Source organism: Hyaena hyaena, unplaced genomic scaffold, assembly GCF_003009895.1.
Source record: "Hyaena hyaena isolate Hyena2069 unplaced genomic scaffold, ASM300989v1 scaffold_417, whole genome shotgun sequence".
Lineage (NCBI taxonomy): Eukaryota > Metazoa > Chordata > Mammalia > Carnivora > Hyaenidae > Hyaena > Hyaena hyaena.
This window is the reverse complement of record NW_024081050.1, coordinates 535,206-554,751: the sequence shown is the minus strand read 5'-3', so window position 1 is coordinate 554,751 and position 19,546 is coordinate 535,206. Positions and strand designations below refer to the sequence as shown.

Sequence of the window (19,546 nt, the reverse complement as noted above, 5' to 3'; positions counted from 1 at the left end):
TTCTTTATTAAACTGAAAGTTTTCTTTTTGGGCCTTTATTCCATTTTTCCCTTCCTTGCTTCAGAATTTCTAATGCAGTTTAATACCTTAGGAAAAATAAAATAAGGAAACAAAAATATTTTTTCTCAAATTCATGCCATTCATCTACTTGACGACTCTAGTGTGGCATTAGTAAGGTACATTTTGTGATCAAAATATATCTTTGCAAGACTTCAGCCCAAAAAAAAAAGACTTTGGAATTTTAATAGAAATATATTGCCTCCCAAAAATACTCTGCAAAAAGAAAAATTAGAAATCTGTAAGTAAAATGCAAAATGGTTAAGAGGATGGCTGCAATTTTAATGTCCTCATAAAATCTAATCAGTCAGCTAACTGTTCTCGAAAAACAATCCAAGAAGGCAAAAGATAGAAGTAGAAGATTAACCCAATGAAACTACCATTGTTTTTTTAAATGAGAAAACGATATGCTTGCATATAGTTTATATATATTATGATCTTTTTTCATGGGCATCCTTTTAAAATATAACATTTTATATCTTAAGCCAAAATTATAAACACTTAGGTGTTTTACACGTAGAATATAGTTCACTTCTGTTCATTAAAAGGCACAATTAACAATGACTGTTTCTTCCCTATAGAGCCTGTAAGATAAATTAAAGAGATTTGTAAGTGATCCAGTCTCTTGATATATGAATGTACTGTTTTTTATACTTTTTTAGTGTTTTATTTATTTTTGAGAGAGAGATAGAGACAGTGTGAACAGGGGAAGGTCAGAGAGAGAGGGAGACACAGAATCTGAAGCGGCTCCAGGCTCTGAGCTAGCTGTCAGTACAGAGCCTGACGCGGGGCTTGAACCCATGAAAGTGAGATCATGACCTGAGCTGAAGCCGGATGCTCAACCGACTGAGGCACCCAAGAATCTCTATATTTTTTTTAATGTTTATTCATTTTTGAAAGACAGAGCTGGGGGGAGGCAGAGAGAGAGAGACAGAGGGAGATGCAGAATCTGAAGCAGGTTCCAGGCTTTGAGCTGTCAGCACAGAGCCTGATGTGGGGCTCAAACCCAAAAACTGTGAGATCATGAGTTGAGCCAAATTAGGACACTCAATTGACTGAGCCACCCAGGTGCCCTGAATGTACTCTTTAAGTACCAATGAGAAAAGACCAGAGATTTGTTAAACATTTTATCAATATTTGGGACAGGAGAGAAAAACAATGTAAGTGAAAAATTAATTTCAAGCAAGAGAAAATAGTTACAAATCACTAAATGGAAACACATCTGGGAAGAAAACATTCAAAGATGGGATTGGAATATTTTTCTTTTACCAGAAAAAAGTTAAGTCCTCAGAAGCCTAATAGAGCATGTAAAAAAAGACACAGAAGCCAGCTTGAAGAGAATCTTCTATTTTAGCATCAAGGACTTATGACTGTAACTGATTTTAAAACTCTGAATAAATAAAAATTCATGAGTCCATTATAATAAATTCATAGAAAATGAGAAAGATAAATAGAAAAAAATCTAATTTGCATCTTAAATAACTATTATCCCAACTCCTAAGCTAGTAATGAAATAGAAAGAGTTAAATAGTGACTCTGCCTTTTTTAGGGAACTCTATACTTCCTCTCAATTGATAAGACAAAATTATTCTTTACTGAAAAATGGAAGCTAACTAATGTAAAGACATGACAGGGTTAGAAATTCACCATTCTGCAAACACTACAGAAATAACTAAGTCAGACAAGGATCATCAATGGATATGTAAGATTGTTGGGAAACAGGATATTTATATAGTGTTACCCCACAGATCTTTGCTGACAGCAAAGGGAAAACTACATCTTTTTCCTAGACTAATCTGGCTATTTGGGACAACTTGAGATTTTGTCTCTTGATGTGATACTTGCCATCAGCTAAAAAGTATTTGTTATGAAATGTTAAACCTCAATCTAAGCAAGCTATTAGTTGAAACCTCCAGTTTACTGGAAACAGAAGAACAAGATAAATAATACCAGGAGAAATTAATCAGATGAACAAACAAACAAACAAACAAAAACCTGAGGGGAATTCTTCTAGATTAAAAGAGTCTTAAGAAATATAAAACCATTTGGCCGACAAATGTAGAAATCTGAATAGGGAAAACAGTAAATGATATTAGAGAATAATTAAGTTTTCTTATATATAATGATATTATGGTTATGCCTTTATTTTCAGGAAATAATATGCTAAAGAATTTTAGGCATTAAGGGTCATAATGTCAGAAACTTAACTTTCAAATCAGCCAGAAAAAATATTAAATGCAAATGTAAAGCACCTTAGTAAATCTAGGAAGTAGGTACACAGGTATTTATTTGAGGGCAGCGATACATATATTTCTTTTTTTTTATGTTTTATTTTATTTTTCAGGGGAAGTCAGAGAGAGAGGGAGACAGAGGATCTGAAGTGATCTCTGCATGACAGCAGAGAGCCTGATGAGGGGCTCGAACTCACCACAAAATTATGACCTAAGCTGAAGCTGGACACTCAATTGACTGAGTCACTGAGTCACCCAGGTGGTCCAATAAATATATTTCTTAAAAGCTGTCTGTATGGCATGGGACTTATGGGAGAATCTGCCTCAGCAATGCTTCCTACAAAATGAAGAAGGTGATTCATCAAATATGTTAACTTAATGAAAAAGATGGATTTAGATATGTTGAATGTAATTTTACTGTTTTTTCCATTACTCCTAAATTTTTTATCTTTGTCAACGGTGATTTACGATAGGAACTTTCATAAACATAATTCCCATAGTTAGTATGGGGTTACTATATTCAATTAGGTGCCTAGCATAGTATTTAGCTAAAGGTAAATTATATTAGATGAAACAGGTGGTTTGTTCACCATGGTTTGTTTGTACAACAAACTCTATTATCACAATTTGTGATGTATCAGTTATTCTACCACAAAGGAGACAGAACAGATTTTTCCATTGTATGTATCCTCCCAAGAATCAGTCATTTAAAACCATAATTGTGAAATTTACCAAATACAAAGATTCAGAGAATTCTGGCAACCTAGACCTTCCAACTACTTTTCAGAAACTTAGAGTGATAACCTATTTTTGTGCAGTGCCTGTGACCCTGGCCAGAAACTAGGAAGAAACTGACTGCTAAGATCTTGCCAGTCTCTAATGTATTACTTTTTGCAAATATAGATTTAAGCAAATTAAAAAAATTTTTAAAGGAAATGTACAATCACATTTATAGTGATTTGAAGAGGATCATCTCCTGCTTTAATTTACTCACAATTTATCAGTACCTTTTCATTATCCTGGTTGTATTTACTCACTGGTGATATTGGTACATAAGGATCAGTTTCATCAGCTACTGCATACTGTCTCCCAAGCAGAAAATCTCGTAGTTGACTCTGGAGAAAACACAGGACCATTGCAAATAATAAAATGCTATGCCAACTATAAAAAATACTTTACATTGAGCACTACATAGTGTCAATGATATTCCAGCATAGATATTATCACCTGATCTTTGTTGGCAGTAAGTATACATGGAATTAAACTCTAACAAAATGCTTCTGTTTCTAATGGCTGTACTCACAGAGGTCACAAGTTTAGAGTTAAAAGATAACCTTGGAAATTTAATCAGTCTTTTATTTTTATAGAAGAAACTAAAGACAAAGAAAAGGCTTACCTAAGGCACACAATAAATACTTCATTTTGGGATTATACAAAAGTAAACCTAGTGTCCTAACAGCATAATATTTCAAAGTGAGAATTTCAATGAAAAAAATATAGATTTGCTTTCTATTATTTATTCTAAGGGATCTAAGATTATATAGGTATTCACACACCTCATTACTGATTAGTAAACTTGAAGGGAAGGTATAAACTGAATTAACAAAACCTGATGAGACTACAAACCACTTCCCTCTCAGCCACTATAAAATTAAAACTAAAATAACTCCCTAATATATACTTATTTGAGCTAGAACTCAGAGCTTATCATAAAAGGAAGAGAAAAAAAAAAAGCCTGGGATTTTGTTGTTCATAACTTGAATCTCAAAATTCAAGTTCAGTAAAAAAAAAGAATTTACTTTTTTGGTAAGTTTTGACTTTTACTCCTTTGCTACGAAGGGCAACTTAGATACCTATTTTCTTTTCTTTTCTTTTTTCTTTTCTTTTCTTTCTTGCTTGCTTGCTTGCTTTCTTTTTTATTTTGAGACAGACAGAACATGAGCAGTTGAGGAGCAGAGTGAGAGGGAGACAGAGAATCTGAAGCAGGCTTCAAGCTGTCAGCACGAGCCCAACATGGCTCCAACTCACAGACTATGAGATCATGACCTGAGCTGAAGTCAGACACTCAACCGACTGAGCCACCCAGGTGCCCCTGGATACCCATTTTCTAAATATTAGCCAGAAACATTTAATGACAACTGACTACATACAGTGTAACTTTTCAATATTTAAAAAAGTAATCTTATGAAATAATTCAAGGTCATTATTTTTAAATAGATAAATTGTTTCAGGAGAATTTGTGTTTGACAATTACTGTTTTTTCACTTTTATTTTAATTCCAGTATAGTCAACATACAGTATTATATTAGTTTCAAGTGTACAATATACTGATTCAACATTTCCATTCATCACCTGATGTTCATCTCACATGCCCTCCTTAATCCCCATCATCTGTTTCATCCATCTCCCACCTACCTCCCCCTCCCCTCTGCTAAGCATCAGTTTGTCCCCCATAGTCAAGAGTTTGTTTCTTGGTTTGTCTTTTTTTAAAAAAATAATTTACTATTTAACAAATCTTGAATAGAGGTAGTCCTCACACTTATGGTTCTTATGTTTTCAGGAGAGACGGTAAAAGCAAAGATTTATTCTTCCATAAACACAATTTTATTTTTTTTTAATCAGATAATATTACTGTCTGGTTTAAACTATGTTCATGTTGGGGTGCCTAGGTGGCTCATTCGGTTAAGTGCCCGACTCTTGATTTCAGCACAAGTTATGATCTCACAGGTTTCATGAGTTCAAGCCCCATTTTGGGCTCCTCACACTGACAGTGCAGAGCCTGCTTGCAATTCTCTCTCTCCCTCTCTCTGCCCATCCTGTACATGTTATCTCTCAAAAGAAATTAACTTTAATAAATAAAACTATATTCATGTTTAATAACATGTAAAGTACAATATTCTAGATCAGTTCAGTAAGGAGGATCCATGGATTTCTGATGTCCCTAAGACCCATTCAGGAGACCCAGGAAGTTCACCCTTTTCCAACTATGTATCAATGTGAATCTGAACTTTCTTGATATACTTCAATCAAAACAACATATCAGGGAAGCCTGGGTGGCTTAGTCGGTTAAGCGTCCGACTTTCGCTTAGGTCATGATCTCGCGGTTCGGGGGTTTGAGCCCCGCGTCGGGCTCTGTGCTGACTGTCTGCTCAGATCCTGGAGCCTGTTTCAGTCTGTGACTCCCTTTCTCTCTGACCCTCCCCTGCTCATGCTGTCTCTCTCTCTCTCTCTCCTAGAAATAAATAAAAAACATTAACAACAACAACATATCAGACAGAAGTAGACATGAGAAAACAGCTATTTTCTATCATACGTGACATTAAGGATATTTATAAAAATGTAAAACAGTAATAAATATAAAATATATAAAACATATTCTCATTTATTCTTATTCATAGTACTATTAACATAAACACATATTTAGTTTATTATCAATATTTTAATACTTTAAATATATGTTTTAACCTTTAATATGATAAATCAACAGATATAACTCATATAAACAAAATCTCCTTTTCCTAATTATTTTTAATTTTATTATGTTTAATGTATATTCATTTTTGAGAGTGTGAGAGAGAAAGAGAGAGAGAGAGAGAGCAAGCACACACAAGCAGGGGAGGGGCAGAGAAAGAGAAAGACAGAGAATCTGAAGCAGGCTCCAGGCTCTGAGCCATCAGCACAAAGCTCAAACCAACTGAGCCACCCAGGAATCCCCCTAATTAATTTTTAAGAGTGCAAAGGCATTCCTAAACTTAAAACTTTGACAAGGACTCTAGATAATTTAAAACTTTAACAAGGACTCTAGATAATATGGCATAAAGCTCTGAAGTAAGCATAAAAATCACAATGTATTTTCTGTGACACACTATTAATTTTACTGATTTATACCTTTACTTTATGGATAAGTTATTTATTCTATTTTTATCCTCTTTTTAACCATATTTTTCCATTCCATTAATGGTTACCTTCACCTTCTGGTACTCAAATCAGAACCCATTTCTCTATATTATTTAAAATAAATTTAAATAATTATTTAAATTATTTATTAAATTATTTAAGAAATTAAATAAAGCAATTTAAAATAAATTGCTCACTCCCAACAAACCACAACACTTTGTCATTTTAATTCTAAACTAATATCAGAATCTCCCTTAATATAAGCCTTCAATTTTAGCACACATAATCCCAGTCCATCCTTATCATATATACAAGTTTCATTGCTCACTACCTCTTTCCTCTAGATAGTATCTGCTCCAGTTCATCTGTTTAATTATTATGGTCTTTGAAAAGGCAAAGTTTTCAGTTGAAGGACATTCTTTAAATTTTTCCATATCCTCCCTTTAACTTAGCTAGTAACTGATAACCTTGTTGAGGATCAAGACATTCTATTTAATTTTTGTTCTTTTTAAATAACTTGTTCTTTCCACTAGGAAATTTATAATATTTATCTTTATCCTTAAAGAGTCCAGGAATTTTACCAGGATATGCGTAGCTATGTGTCTTTTCTCTTGAATACAGGCTGGAACTTCATAAACATCCTTAACTAGCAGACTCAGAGAAATATTTATTATAACAGCTGTAGTTTGAAGAAACATTTTATTTAATCATGGTCTCTTCTGCATCTGTTCTTTTTTCTCTTCTGGAACTCCTAGCATTTGTATGTTAAATCCTCTAGATCTAACCTCCAAATTTCTTAACTTTTCCTTCATAATTTCTTGAGCTTCAGATTTTTCTCTCTGTACTTTAAGTATTTATTATATTTGACTATCAGGACACTAATTTGTATCTGAGTTCATGTCTTGCATTGGGAAAACTTTTTTCTTCTTTTTCTCATCTAGAAAGTCTTACGTTTAATTTATCCTTGAATTTCCTCAGGTACTACTATTTTTATGGATTTAAATCATCACTCTCCACTAGCAACTCTATTCTATAGGGCATGTGTGTTCTCAGTTAACTCATCTTTCTGTGGCTGCCAGGACTCCTTAAGTGGCTATTGCTTTTCCTCATTGGCTTTTTGGGGGTCAGCCTTGACTGTTGAGGTACTTCAAGTGTTGACAATTTTTTAAGTAACGGAAGCTGAAAAAGTCTCTACTCTTTATGAAACAGCAGTGGAGAAATAAACAGGATACCAGTCACCTACTGAGGCCAAAGGAGAGTCTTCTTCTGGTCTCAAAGGGTCACCAACAGTATACCCATCTACTCAGCTACTTCTCGGCTTCCTCAGAGACAGAGAATCCTGGCATACTCACAGGGGGCATTTGTTAACCTTCCTCAGAAGGTCCCCAGATTTCTGAGGGCTGCTAAGCTCTTCTCAAGATCTACCATTTCTTCTCCTCAGCCTAGGTTTCCAATGTCCTCCAGATAATTGCTCACTTCATGAGAAAGCAAACTCTGTACCAACTGTCTCTACTTAAACTCAAGTTAGAATCCAAGGCCTTCTATCCTACAGATGTCCACAGTCCCTGCATCCTTGTTCTCCAGGAGAGGAACTGTAATGTCTGAGATATAGGGGAAAGGAGCATTGTTCAAGTTACCAGGTTCCCAAAACTTCCCTGTCTTGATCTTAATTCCTCATAATTCTTGCCTTTCTTAGGTGATAATAAAGAAAAAAACAAAGAAGATACATAAGCATATGTAACTTTAAAGACACTTTTACCATAAATTAGGGTTATATTTAGTGCATTTTTGAGAAATGAATATAGGGATAGGTTTTCCTGTTCACTTTTTTCTCATTGGAAATTTTCCTAGAGCAAACAAGTATCAGAGATCAAACCTTTCATTTTAAATGCAGAAAATTTTCAACTTCACACACTCTATTCTTAGCAGCTTGCACTCCATTCCTGATGTCCTGAGGAAGAACATGTTGCTATCTGGAGACACAGAATGCCCTCTAATGTAAACCTATATATCTCATACTATACATAATTCACGAAAATGAAGAGGCTTATTATAAGACTTAGAGGCAAAGGATAAGATGAAAACAACATGCCCAAAAACCTCAGGCAGATTATACTCTCATTGGCTTATTGGAGATTCTCTTTGTTGTTCTTATAATCCAAGACTATGTTTGATTAGCCTCTCTAAATTAACTATGTGAAAAGCAGTCAAAAATCATCTCTACCCTGCTTCATATTCTGTATCTCCCTCTCTCTCTGACCTTCCCCTGTTCACGCTGTCTTTCTCTCTCAGAAATAAATAAAAACATTAAAAAAATTTTTTTTTAAATTCTCTGTACAAGCAAATAAAATATAGGTAAAGAAGGAATAAAAAAAAACTATCTTCCCTCACAAGTATCTTTACCATAGTGTGGGTGTGCATGTGTGGGTATGCATGTGCACGTATGCATGTACATCTTAGGAAGTTACAATGGGGCAAAGGGTTCCATTATAGCCCAGTGAGGCCAAGACAGCAAACTGCCTGCCAATGTCCACTCTCCCCTTCCTCCTTAGTAACAGATTTTGTTTTTATTCTGGCATGTTATGCAGGAAAAAAAAGACTATATTCTCCATCTTCCCTAACATCTTGGTGTGGTCATGTGACTAGGCTTTAGGCAAGGACATGGAAGCAAAAGAGCTACGTCTGAAAAATGCTGTGCTCCCTTACTACTTCCTGATGCAAGAAACGCAAGTATGGGATCTGGAGCTCTAACAGCTCTCTGGATCACAAAGGACTTTGAAGGCAGAGGTTAAGAACTAAGATGGAAGAGGAGAATAACAGAAAAAATCCTAAGTATCTGCTAATAACAGAGCTATCACATCAGTCCCAGATTCTTACCCTTAGATATCTTTTATAGAAGAGTGGAATAAACTTCCATTTTGTTAAACCACTGTTATTGTGGCAGTTTCTATCACAAGCAGTCAAAACACTATTCCCAAGTATCAGACAGAAATATTTATAAAATATTTTAACATCTTAGAAAACAGAATAAATCTACAATTATTTAGTTATCACTACTATTTAGTTACTACCTTACTGGTACTCAGTAAATGCTAAAATAAAGAAAAATATTTCAACACTTTAAAACAAACTAGATACATCCAAATATATTCTGAAAACAGTTTATCAATTCTAATGTAGATGAAACCAAACTGCAAAGGATAACATTCCATTAATTTTAAAACTTACATTCAATAAAAAATAAAGCAATGAATATGAGTATATGTTTAAAAAAAGGAATAATGTATTACCTCATGTTTACTGCATCATACTATCCTCACAAAATGATATCCCATCTCAGTAAAATAACATTATTAATCCATAGAAAGAGTCATAGCATTTATACAACATATGCCAAAATGAACAGATGCACATTAAACCAAGAAAGCAAAATAGCAAAGCAATCTTTGACATGAATTCAGAAGGAAATCATGCAGTTGGGACTGATCTCTTTGTTAAAATGTTTTGATCTAGTAAGAAGCTTTTCTTATACTTCAATCAAAAAACGACAGAATTTTAACAAAATTTATCACCGAAATATTTCTTTTCAGTAATAACTAGCTTTCAGGTAGCTAAATTTTCCATTTTCTAACATGATCTGAAAAGCAAAGCATTATCATGTTACTATAAACGCTGACACCATAATTTAAAATAAATCTAGCCATATTTTCATTTAAGATAGACTTAAAAATACTTACAGGGGATATGATGGCATTATTTTCACAACTAGAATTCAAAACACTGCATTTTTTATAAACATCAATCAGATCTAACATATTACTATTCTTTAAAAAATCATCGTAAGTCCTCCTAATGTCCTCATAATGGTCAATCATTTCCATATTTTCAACTGGCAAGTTCAACTTCTCATGTAGGAAGAATTTCCAGGTCAATAAGACATCACTGAGAGAAACTGTATATTCTCCATTGAGCTGAAAGAGACAATACCAAAACTTAAAAAATAAAGTTGGATGCCAGAATATTCATTAACTTATAATTGAGATGGGAGGTACAAACTGAATTTTGTCATACAAGTCTACGTTGAATTCTTGTGGATTTGAAGAGGATATCCAAATTCAACTGTGGAATAAGTTTAAAACCAGATATAAAAAGATTTTGAAAGTTTTATAAAATATAAACAACTATGACAAGTTTGTGCATGACAAAATTGGCAAATATACAGTCATTCTTCACTAAATTTCTCCTACCCTAAGTCAGGGAATGGGTGGGCATGATCTGTACTTAAGTACTACTGACTGGGCAAACATTTCATTCTGTTAATACTTAGTTCCCTTCAGCTCTTCTAGCTAATGTATTTTGAATCTCTTATTCAAAACTGTCAATGCAATAGTGAATTACTACACACCACACTATTCCAACTGTTAGTCTTAAAACATGATCATAAAAACTAAATTTTTAAACATCATATTGTTGGGTTTTTTCATTACTGTTCCAAGGAAGACAAAATATCAGTGCTAAAACCTTGGGTCAAAAAATAATTTTGATTCTTCCCTGCTCATGGACACATTAAACTATAAACAAACAAGTTCTTAAAAGCCAAGGTTTCTTTCTATAAGTTATTGGATGCTCCTAATCAGGCAAAATTGTCCTTCTCTCTTCTTTAATATCAACATGATATATATGTCAGTGGACACACTGAATTTTTTTTTCTTTAATTTATTGCATTCTGCTCCCACTTAACATCTCAGATATTAATAATGGTGCCCTCCAAAATATGCCGGCCCTAATTCAGTAAAAAAATTCTAACTATTCCTTTCCAAAGCAACATGAGTAACAAATATTTTTAAATATCCATACGTGATTTTGTGAAATGTATTATGTTGCTCTCTCTTCCACAGTTAAGTCCCTTTAATACATTAGTAGTTTCTGATAACACCAAGATCTTTGCATTAATTGCACTGAAAGATGGGTGGATATTTAAATAAAACTATAATTCACTGGAATGAAAATTGTAACACTATCTTCAGCCAAAAAAGAATAACAAGATCAAATAGAGCCAAATACTACACTATTTTTATTGCCTATATTTCTCTTTTATATTTATTTTATGAAAATCAGCCACATTATCTAGTTACTATCAAAATTTAAGACAGTATGCCCAAACTGCCTTAAAATAATTAATTTTTTACTCATCTGCATGGAAACAACTAAGAAAATTACCCTTACTATCCTTGGAGCAACCTGTTATATCAAAATTATAAAAATTAATTATACTCCATGAAATTAATTCAATGAAAAACCAAAAAAACCCAGTAACTCTCAAACCTTGAATCCATAACTCAAATGTAAGACAGATTTGTAATTTCTCAGCATTGAATCTAAAATTGTATACCTCACTTCCCAATCCCACAAAAATTACACAATAAAATTTCCAAATGTTATTTAAGTTAAATAAATCTAGTTATTTAGAGTTTCAAAACTAAGTTGTTTTATCTCAAAAATTTCTAAAACTATTTTGGTATGACATTCTTCATATCAAAAATACATTAAAATTATGCCTAATGGAAATGTACAATTTATTCTCATTCTGTTAACTATAACTAGTTAAAGCAAAACTATGCAAACTCTTGATCTTGTGAGAAAAGGTTTTGACTAGATTAACAGTGTTTATACTGGGATTGTAAAAACATTTTAAATCCAAATAAAAATGTACTCCAGATATCAGTTTTCATGATCAGGTGCCCACCATGACGGCATATTCTATTATTCAAACCAGTAACAACTGATTCAGAGACTGTGTGGTCAAATCAGAAAATGTTTTGCTAGGAAAACATGCCAACTGGCTAATATCTGAAGAAGTCCAAGATGGTCAATGCTTTAATTCTCTAATGGACATAGAAAGATTATATTTCTTAAGAATAAAATGAGAAAAATGGAAAAAAATCAGAGCATTATATTTTGTATATTTTACTGCAGTTACTTTTATAGTTATTCAAAAATTTAAATAAACCCTCCATTTTTAACTACCTGGAATTTTTGTTGTTATCAAAAGAGAAAAAATAGATCTATTTAATAGCTATTAATTGGTTGTGTGACCGGGGGTAAAATACTGAAATTCCTGTGAGTACATTTCCTTGGTTACAAAATGAGATTATACAGATTAAATAACACCTGATAAATGGTAGGGGATTTAAAAAAATGTCAGTTTGCTTTCTCTTTTCTTATTCAAAGTAAAATTGTTTATTTGTTGAGGGGAGTATTAAATAAATGCAATACAACTGTAAAAAGTGTTTCTTCTTATTTGTTATGTCAATGTTAGGTCATTTTCAAATCTGACAGTCTACCACAGGCTGTGACTCTCTATCTTTGTTTCATTTACTGGAACATGTGTAATGTTCTTAAGGCTATTTAATGTGAAAAATACCATGTATAATTGTCAGATAGATTCAAATAATGAAGCCAACTCTAAAGAAAGGAAAAGGTAATCTAATAAAAGTCCTATATATTTGCCATATGGTCCTCAATGAATCTATAATAAATTAAATCTTCAGCAGTATAAAACTCCTAAAGGTCAGATGATTTAAGCAAAAAAAAAAAAAAAAAAAAAAAAAAAAAATCCCTTCAGAAAACATTCCCAAAACCTAAAACTCAAAGATTATTTTCTTTCTTACTGTAAAACTTTTTTTCAGAAAACATTCCCAAAACCTAAAACTCAAAGATTATTTTCTTTCTTACTGTATCTTTTTTTTTATCCCAATTAAAGCAACTAAGAGAACAAACATGCCAGTANAAAAAAAAAAAAAAAAAAAAAAAAAAAAAAAAAACTTCCCTTCAGAAAACATTCCCAAAACCTAAAACTCAAAGATTATTTTCTTTCTTACTGTATCTTTTTTTTTATCCCAATTAAAGCAACTAAGAGAACAAACATGCCAGTAGACAAACTTCAGAGAATTAAAAAGCTAAACAGAGCTCAGAGAGTGAGAAGTGCAGGTGAAGCATATATACAACCAACTCTATCTTTTTATTACTATTACTTGTGAATGCACCTGCAGGCATATATGTATGTTGTTTCATATTGCTGAATGACTTGGAAGTCTCAGCACAGTTGGGGATGCCTGAGCTAACGCAACATGGAGAGTGAGAGTCAAACAGAACTGCGACCCACCATCTCCACCGCATGTGTGAACACATATACACAAACTGTGAAAAGCTCAGTTGCAATTCACCTCTCCTCTTCTTTCCCACCCAGAGTCTGAACTTTCACTGTGAATTAAGCGAATTAGCAAGTAGAAAATTAGCAAGTATAAAGAGATCTTGAGTGAGTGCTACACAGATAAGTCCTAAAGAAAAAATGACTTGATTTGAGTATTTCAATATATCAAGATTTTTACAATAAAACCTAAATTTTCTTCACAGTACATCTTACTTAGCATTTCGACATATTTATGTTTCAAAAATTATTCATTAACAATAAAAGGTGATATGAACATGGTCTATTTAATTCCAAAATACTCAATTACTATACAATAATGATTCCTAATAATTGCTTCAATTTCTCTGTCCTTATTTTCCAGTGCATGGCTTAACCTTTGGTTAGTCTATTCCATTTTTACAATATCTTCAGAATCTATTACTTACCTTAGTACCATTTCTTCAGGTTATTAAAAAGGAGAGGTTTTTTTTTTTTTTTTTTAATGCTCAGGCAGTAAACTGGAAAGACTTGAATGTGGATTGCAATAGAGAGCAAAGGAAAGAGACTTTACAATGATCCTTGGGTGTCTAGCTTTGCAGACTGAGTGAACAATGGTATGTACAATTGAGACTCAGAATATGAACAAGAAGGTAAGCTGAGGGAGGAAATAATATGGTCTACTTAAAAAAAAAAAACTGATGTGGAGACAGTATTAGGACATCAAGGTAAAATGTCCAATAAGTACCTGATCATACCACGTAAGACTCAGTAGAGAAGTCTAGCATATAAATGCTGATGAAACAATGTAAGGCAAGTATATCTGGCCAATAGGTAAAATGTAGCATATTGGAAGACATTAACAATGTGTATAACAAAGAGAGTTTCTAAAGAACATGTAGAACTCTTTTTAAAGAGTAAGAAGGAGATAAAAACAACTAAAAGCAAAAGAATATGCATGAACAGACAATAAAAAGAGGATATCTAAATAGTCAAATGAGCATTTTCAAAGATGTTTGAATGCTCTAGTTAATAGAAAAATTAAAATGAAATACCACTTTTTCTCTTTTCCAATGAAGTATGACATCTAATATGGAGAAAGAAAAGCAAATGGTACTCTCCTCTACTGTTGATATAAATGTAAATTCTAGGTGCACCTGGGTGGCTCAGTCAGTTAAGAATCTGACAATGGATTTAGACTCCGGTCATGATCTCATAGTTCATGAGTTCGAGCCCCATGTTGGGTTCACGCTGGCAGTGTGGAGCCTGCTTAGGATTCTCTCTCTCCCTCTCTCTGCCCCTCCTGAGGTCTCCGTCTCTCGTGTCTCTCGCTCTCACTCTCTCTCTCTCTCTAGATGTATATGACCTGCTGTGTATGGGGCCTAGAGAAACTCTTGTTCCATGCACAGACATCTCATTTCAATGCAGAATTGTTTACAATACCAAAAAACCTTCAAACAACCCAAAGGTCCATCAATGAGTAAAATGTATCAGTCACACAAAGGATGATTGTTAAAATGAATGAATTAAATCAACTTTTCTATTATACCTAAAGAGGCCTTGAAACCAATATAAGAGGCAGAAAGAATGTATACCATCTGCTTTAATTTTAAAGTAGACACATTAACAGGGAAATCTACCTGACCGGATATGCAGAAAATCCCCTCCTGGTATAAAATACCTAAAACTACAAAAGAAAATAAGAAATAACTTTTTCATGACTGAATTGTCCATAAAGAAAATTACAAAAGGTCAAAAACACATCAACTATTGGGACTTCATTAAGATAAAAAGCTTCTGTACAGGAAGGAAATAATAAATTCATCGCTAAATAGCAGCCTATTAAATGGGAGAAGATATTTGCAAATGACATACCTGATAAAGGATTAGCATACAAAATCTATAAAGAAGTTATCAAACTCAACACCCAAAAAACAAGTAACCCAGTTAAGAAATGGGAAGACATGAATAGACACTTTTACAAAGGCATCCAGATGGCTAACAGACACATGAAAAGATGCTCATTTGAGGCACCTGGGTGGCTCAGTTGGTTAAGCGTCTGACTCTTGATCTCAGCTCACATCATGATCTCAGGTTGGGGAGATGAAGCCTCACAATGGACTCTAGGCTGACAATGAGGACGGAGCCTGCTTGAGATTCTCTGACTTCTCTCTGCCCTTCCCCCAACCCCCTCAAAAATAAACACATAAACATTAAAGAAAAAAAAAGATGCTTAATATAACCCATCATCAGGGAAATACAAATCAAAAAACCATATGAGATACCACCTCACACCTGTCAGAATGGCTAAAATTAACAACACAAGAAACAACAGGTGTTGGCGAGGATGCAGAGAAAGAGGAACCCACTTGCACTGTTGTTGGGAATGCAAACTGGTACGGGAATGCAAACTGGTACAGACAGTCTGGAAAACAAGAAAAGCTAAAAATATAACTACCCTATGATCCAGCAATTGTACTATTAGGTATTTACCAAAAAGGATACAACAATACAGATTCAAAGGGTACACGCATCTCTATGTCTATAGCAGTATTATCAACAATAGCCAAACTATGGAAAGACTCCAAATGTCCATCGACTGATGAATGGATAAAGAGGATGTGGGATATATATACAATGGAATGTTACTCAGCCATCAAAAAAATGAAATCTTGGGGCGCCTAGGTGGCTCAGTTGGTTAAGCGTCCAACCTCAGCTCAGGTCATGATCTCCTGGTTCATGAGTTCAGGTCCTGCATCGGGCTCTGTGCTGACAGCTCTGAACCTGGAGCCTGCTTTGAAATGTGTGTCCCTCTCTCTCTGTCCCTTTCCTGCTCACATTCTGGTCCCTCTCTCTCTCTCTCTCTTTCTCTCAAAAATAAGTAAACATTAAAAAAAATGAAACCTTACCATTTGCAATAGTGTGGATAGAGCTAGAGTGTATTAAGTCAATCAAAGAAAGACAAACAGCATATGATTTCACTCATATGTGGAATTTAAGAAACAAAACAAATGAACATATGGGAAGGAAGAGTGGGGTAGAGGAGAGCGGGGAAACCACAAGAGACTCTTAACGATAGAGAATAAACTGAGAGTTGATTGAGGGAGGTGGGTGGGAGATGGGCTAGATGGGTGATAGGTATTAAGGAGGGCACTTGTGATGAGCACTGCGTGTTGTATGTAAGTGAAGAATCACTGAATTCTACTCCTAAAACCAATATTGGACTGTATGTTAACTAAAATTTAATTTTAAAAAATGAAAGTAAAAACCCAAAAGCTCAAAAACAATGAGAAAGTGCCAGTATAGAGGGGTAAGCAAATGGTGGGGTGTAGATTTCCCTGGTAACTACCATTCCCTGACACTAAAGAACTTGGTTTTTATGAACCCTGAGCACAAAGTTTAGGAGACAAATCTAAGCATAAAAAAGGTGGAAAGTTGCATCAGAGACCCTCCCCACCCACCCTTCCGAAGAAAGTCAAAGCCTCTAAGATGTGAGGGTGATCTGGCTGCAACATCTGTCACCCCATTGATCGCCAGGGTTGATTTGGCTGATCTCGCTGCCTAGGCGGGTGTCCCCTTCCTTCCTCACCACTCCATGTGCATCCCTCCCAAAGCTGCATGCTCAGTCAAAGAGGACGACCCTCTCTGAAAGAGGAGGACCATTCTTCAGTCGGGGTATATGAGTTGTTGCGCTCCCCTGCTAGAACCTCCAAACAAGCTCCTAAAGAAAGTCAAAGCCTATAAAGGTCAACACTTTTTACAGGGCAGGGCACCTAGGTGGTTCATTCAGTCAAGCTTCAGACTCTTGATTTTGGCTCAGGTCACGATATCTAGTCGTGACATAACATGGGTCATGAGAGATCGAGCCCTACGTTGGGTTGAGCTCAGCGCTGGCCATGAAGCCTACTTAAGATTCTCTCTCCCTCGCTCTCTCTTTCCTCCTCTCTTTCTCCCTCTCCCTGCCCCTGCCCCACTCACACACACTCTTTCTCACTCTCTTTCTCATATATATAAATACATAAATGATCTAGAGGTCAACAAGTCTTACTATGTCCACTAGAAAAAAATCTGCCCAGCAAAAGGTGAGGATGAAGATACTTGCCAGTGAAGAGACTTTTTTTCAAATGTCTGTTTATTTGAGAGAGAGAGAGAGAGAGAGAGAGAGAGAGAGGAGAGAGATAAGGGGGAAGAGAGAAAAGTCCAAGCAGGTTCTATGCTATCAGCACAGAGCCCAACACAAGACTCAACCTCACAACTGTGAGATCATGACCTGAGCAGACCAAGAGTCGGTTGCTACTCAGGCGCCCCCAGTGGAGAGATTTCTGAAGTAGCCTCAGTATTGTGCTCACCTTTCTGGATAATCATCTTTTAGACTTTGCCTAATAATTTCTGTTGATAAAGGGGAGAACAGTCATCTACTTTGGCAGAAAATTGGGGGTTTATTCTCTGGACAGGGAAAAAGTCTCTGGACTGAAGACTTCAGTTGAAGAGTACCCAAATGCAAACAATAAGAATCACATGACCATTTATATTCTAAATGTTGATACTTCTTTCAAATACCCAACACGTTGGCAGCTCAACTTTATACTATTTGTGCAGGAGCAAAGAAGACTCTTTTTTGAGAAAACTGTTCTAAAAGGGATACCCTAACGAGATAGGCATCAAATGTTCCCCAGCCAAATAGCCCGGTCAAGTCAGACTGACAAACCCTAACCCTCCACGAAGAGTCTCCAGAAAGCATTTTAGTGCTCTACTTAAATGTATATGGATGGTCAAGGATCATCATGAAGAACGTTTCTAGTAGGAAGAAAGAAAACTCTTCCCAAACAAGACTAATAAAACAAGGAACTTGGAGGAAACATTACATAAGAAGAAAACCTCAAAAAAAATTATTAATAGTCTCAAAGGAGAAACAGTATATGCTTGCAGAAAGATCAGAACAGTATTTCAAAAAGAGAAAAAAGAGAGTTCTTGGAAACTGAGAGGACGATAACAGGGCTGGCTTAGCTGGTAGAGCTCACGACTCTTGATCTCAGGGTTGTCTGAGCCCCACATTGGGTGTAGAGATTACTTAAAAATAAAATCTTAAAAAAAAAAAAAAGAGAATGATAACAGAAAAACAAATAATTATTAAACTAAAAAGAAAACATATTAAATACTGATTATCTTATTGAATATTGCTTGGAAGAAAAGTAAAAGATAACTGGATAAACTGATACATTCATACAGTGGAATATTATTCACTGCTGAAAAGAAATGAGCAGTCAAGCCATGAAAAGCCATGGAGGACCCATAAATACATCTGAAAGAAAGTGAAAGAAGCCAATCTGTAAAGGCTATATATACTTCACAATTCCAACTACATGACGTTCTGAAAAAGGTAAACTATGCTGACAATTAAAAGATCAGTGGTTGCCAAGAGTTGGGGAGAGGGAAGGAGAAATAGGTGGAATAGAGACAATTTTTAGGGCAGGGAGACAATTTTGTACAGTACTACAAAGGTGGATACATGTCTTATATACTTGTGAAAATCCACAAAATGTACAACACCAAGAGTGTCTAGGCATAAAGACTCAGGGTGTCTGCTAGTTATCATCAAATGGTTCATACAGACCAATATGAATAATATGTATGTGTGCCATATTTGTATGTATATTTATACATTATATACACATACAAAAATACTAAAATAATGATGCAAAGGTAGCAAAATATTAATTGGTGAATCTAAGTGAAGGGAATAAAGGAGTTCAGTATACTATTCTTGTGACTTTTCTCAAAGTTTAACTTTTTTTCTTTAAACACAAACTCCGAAAAGTGCTATGTCCATTTTTTTTCAACATATCTACATAAAACTGATTTTTAACAATGACCATGATTAAAAATAAAAAACAGACAAATGGGTCATATAACCACCACCACCACCACCACTTCAGCTACCCTGGTTCTTTTGCATTTTCTCAAACTCTACCTGCAGTCTTCTACCCAGGGCCTCTGCATATGCTGTTCCTTCATCCTCATCATCTTGCCCCCGAGTCTCTGTCTAGTTAACTGCTCTCCTTCCTTTACAGTTCAGCTTGATCTCTCCAACCAGGCCAATTCCCTGGTCTCATGACCTCATAAACCTCTTCTCACAGCCATAGTTTTACATTTATTTGTATTTTTCCCTACT

At 34.7% G+C, this 19,546-nt stretch overlaps 1 protein-coding gene across 2 annotated transcripts in view; it reads right to left on the bottom strand.

Annotated features, from left to right (window-relative positions):
- LOC120245429 (PARP1 binding protein) overlaps window positions 1-19,546 on the bottom strand; it is a 61,544-nt gene that overhangs the window by 35,464 nt on the left and 6,534 nt on the right. For both annotated transcript variants that reach the window (XM_039252485.1, XM_039252484.1), the window contains exons 3-4: window positions 9,923-10,156; window positions 3,296-3,403 (exon numbers count right to left, since the gene is read on the bottom strand). In XM_039252485.1, coding sequence (XP_039108416.1) covers window positions 3,296-3,403; window positions 9,923-10,156 — 342 coding nt within the window. The remainder of the gene's footprint in view (window positions 1-3,295; window positions 3,404-9,922; window positions 10,157-19,546) is intronic.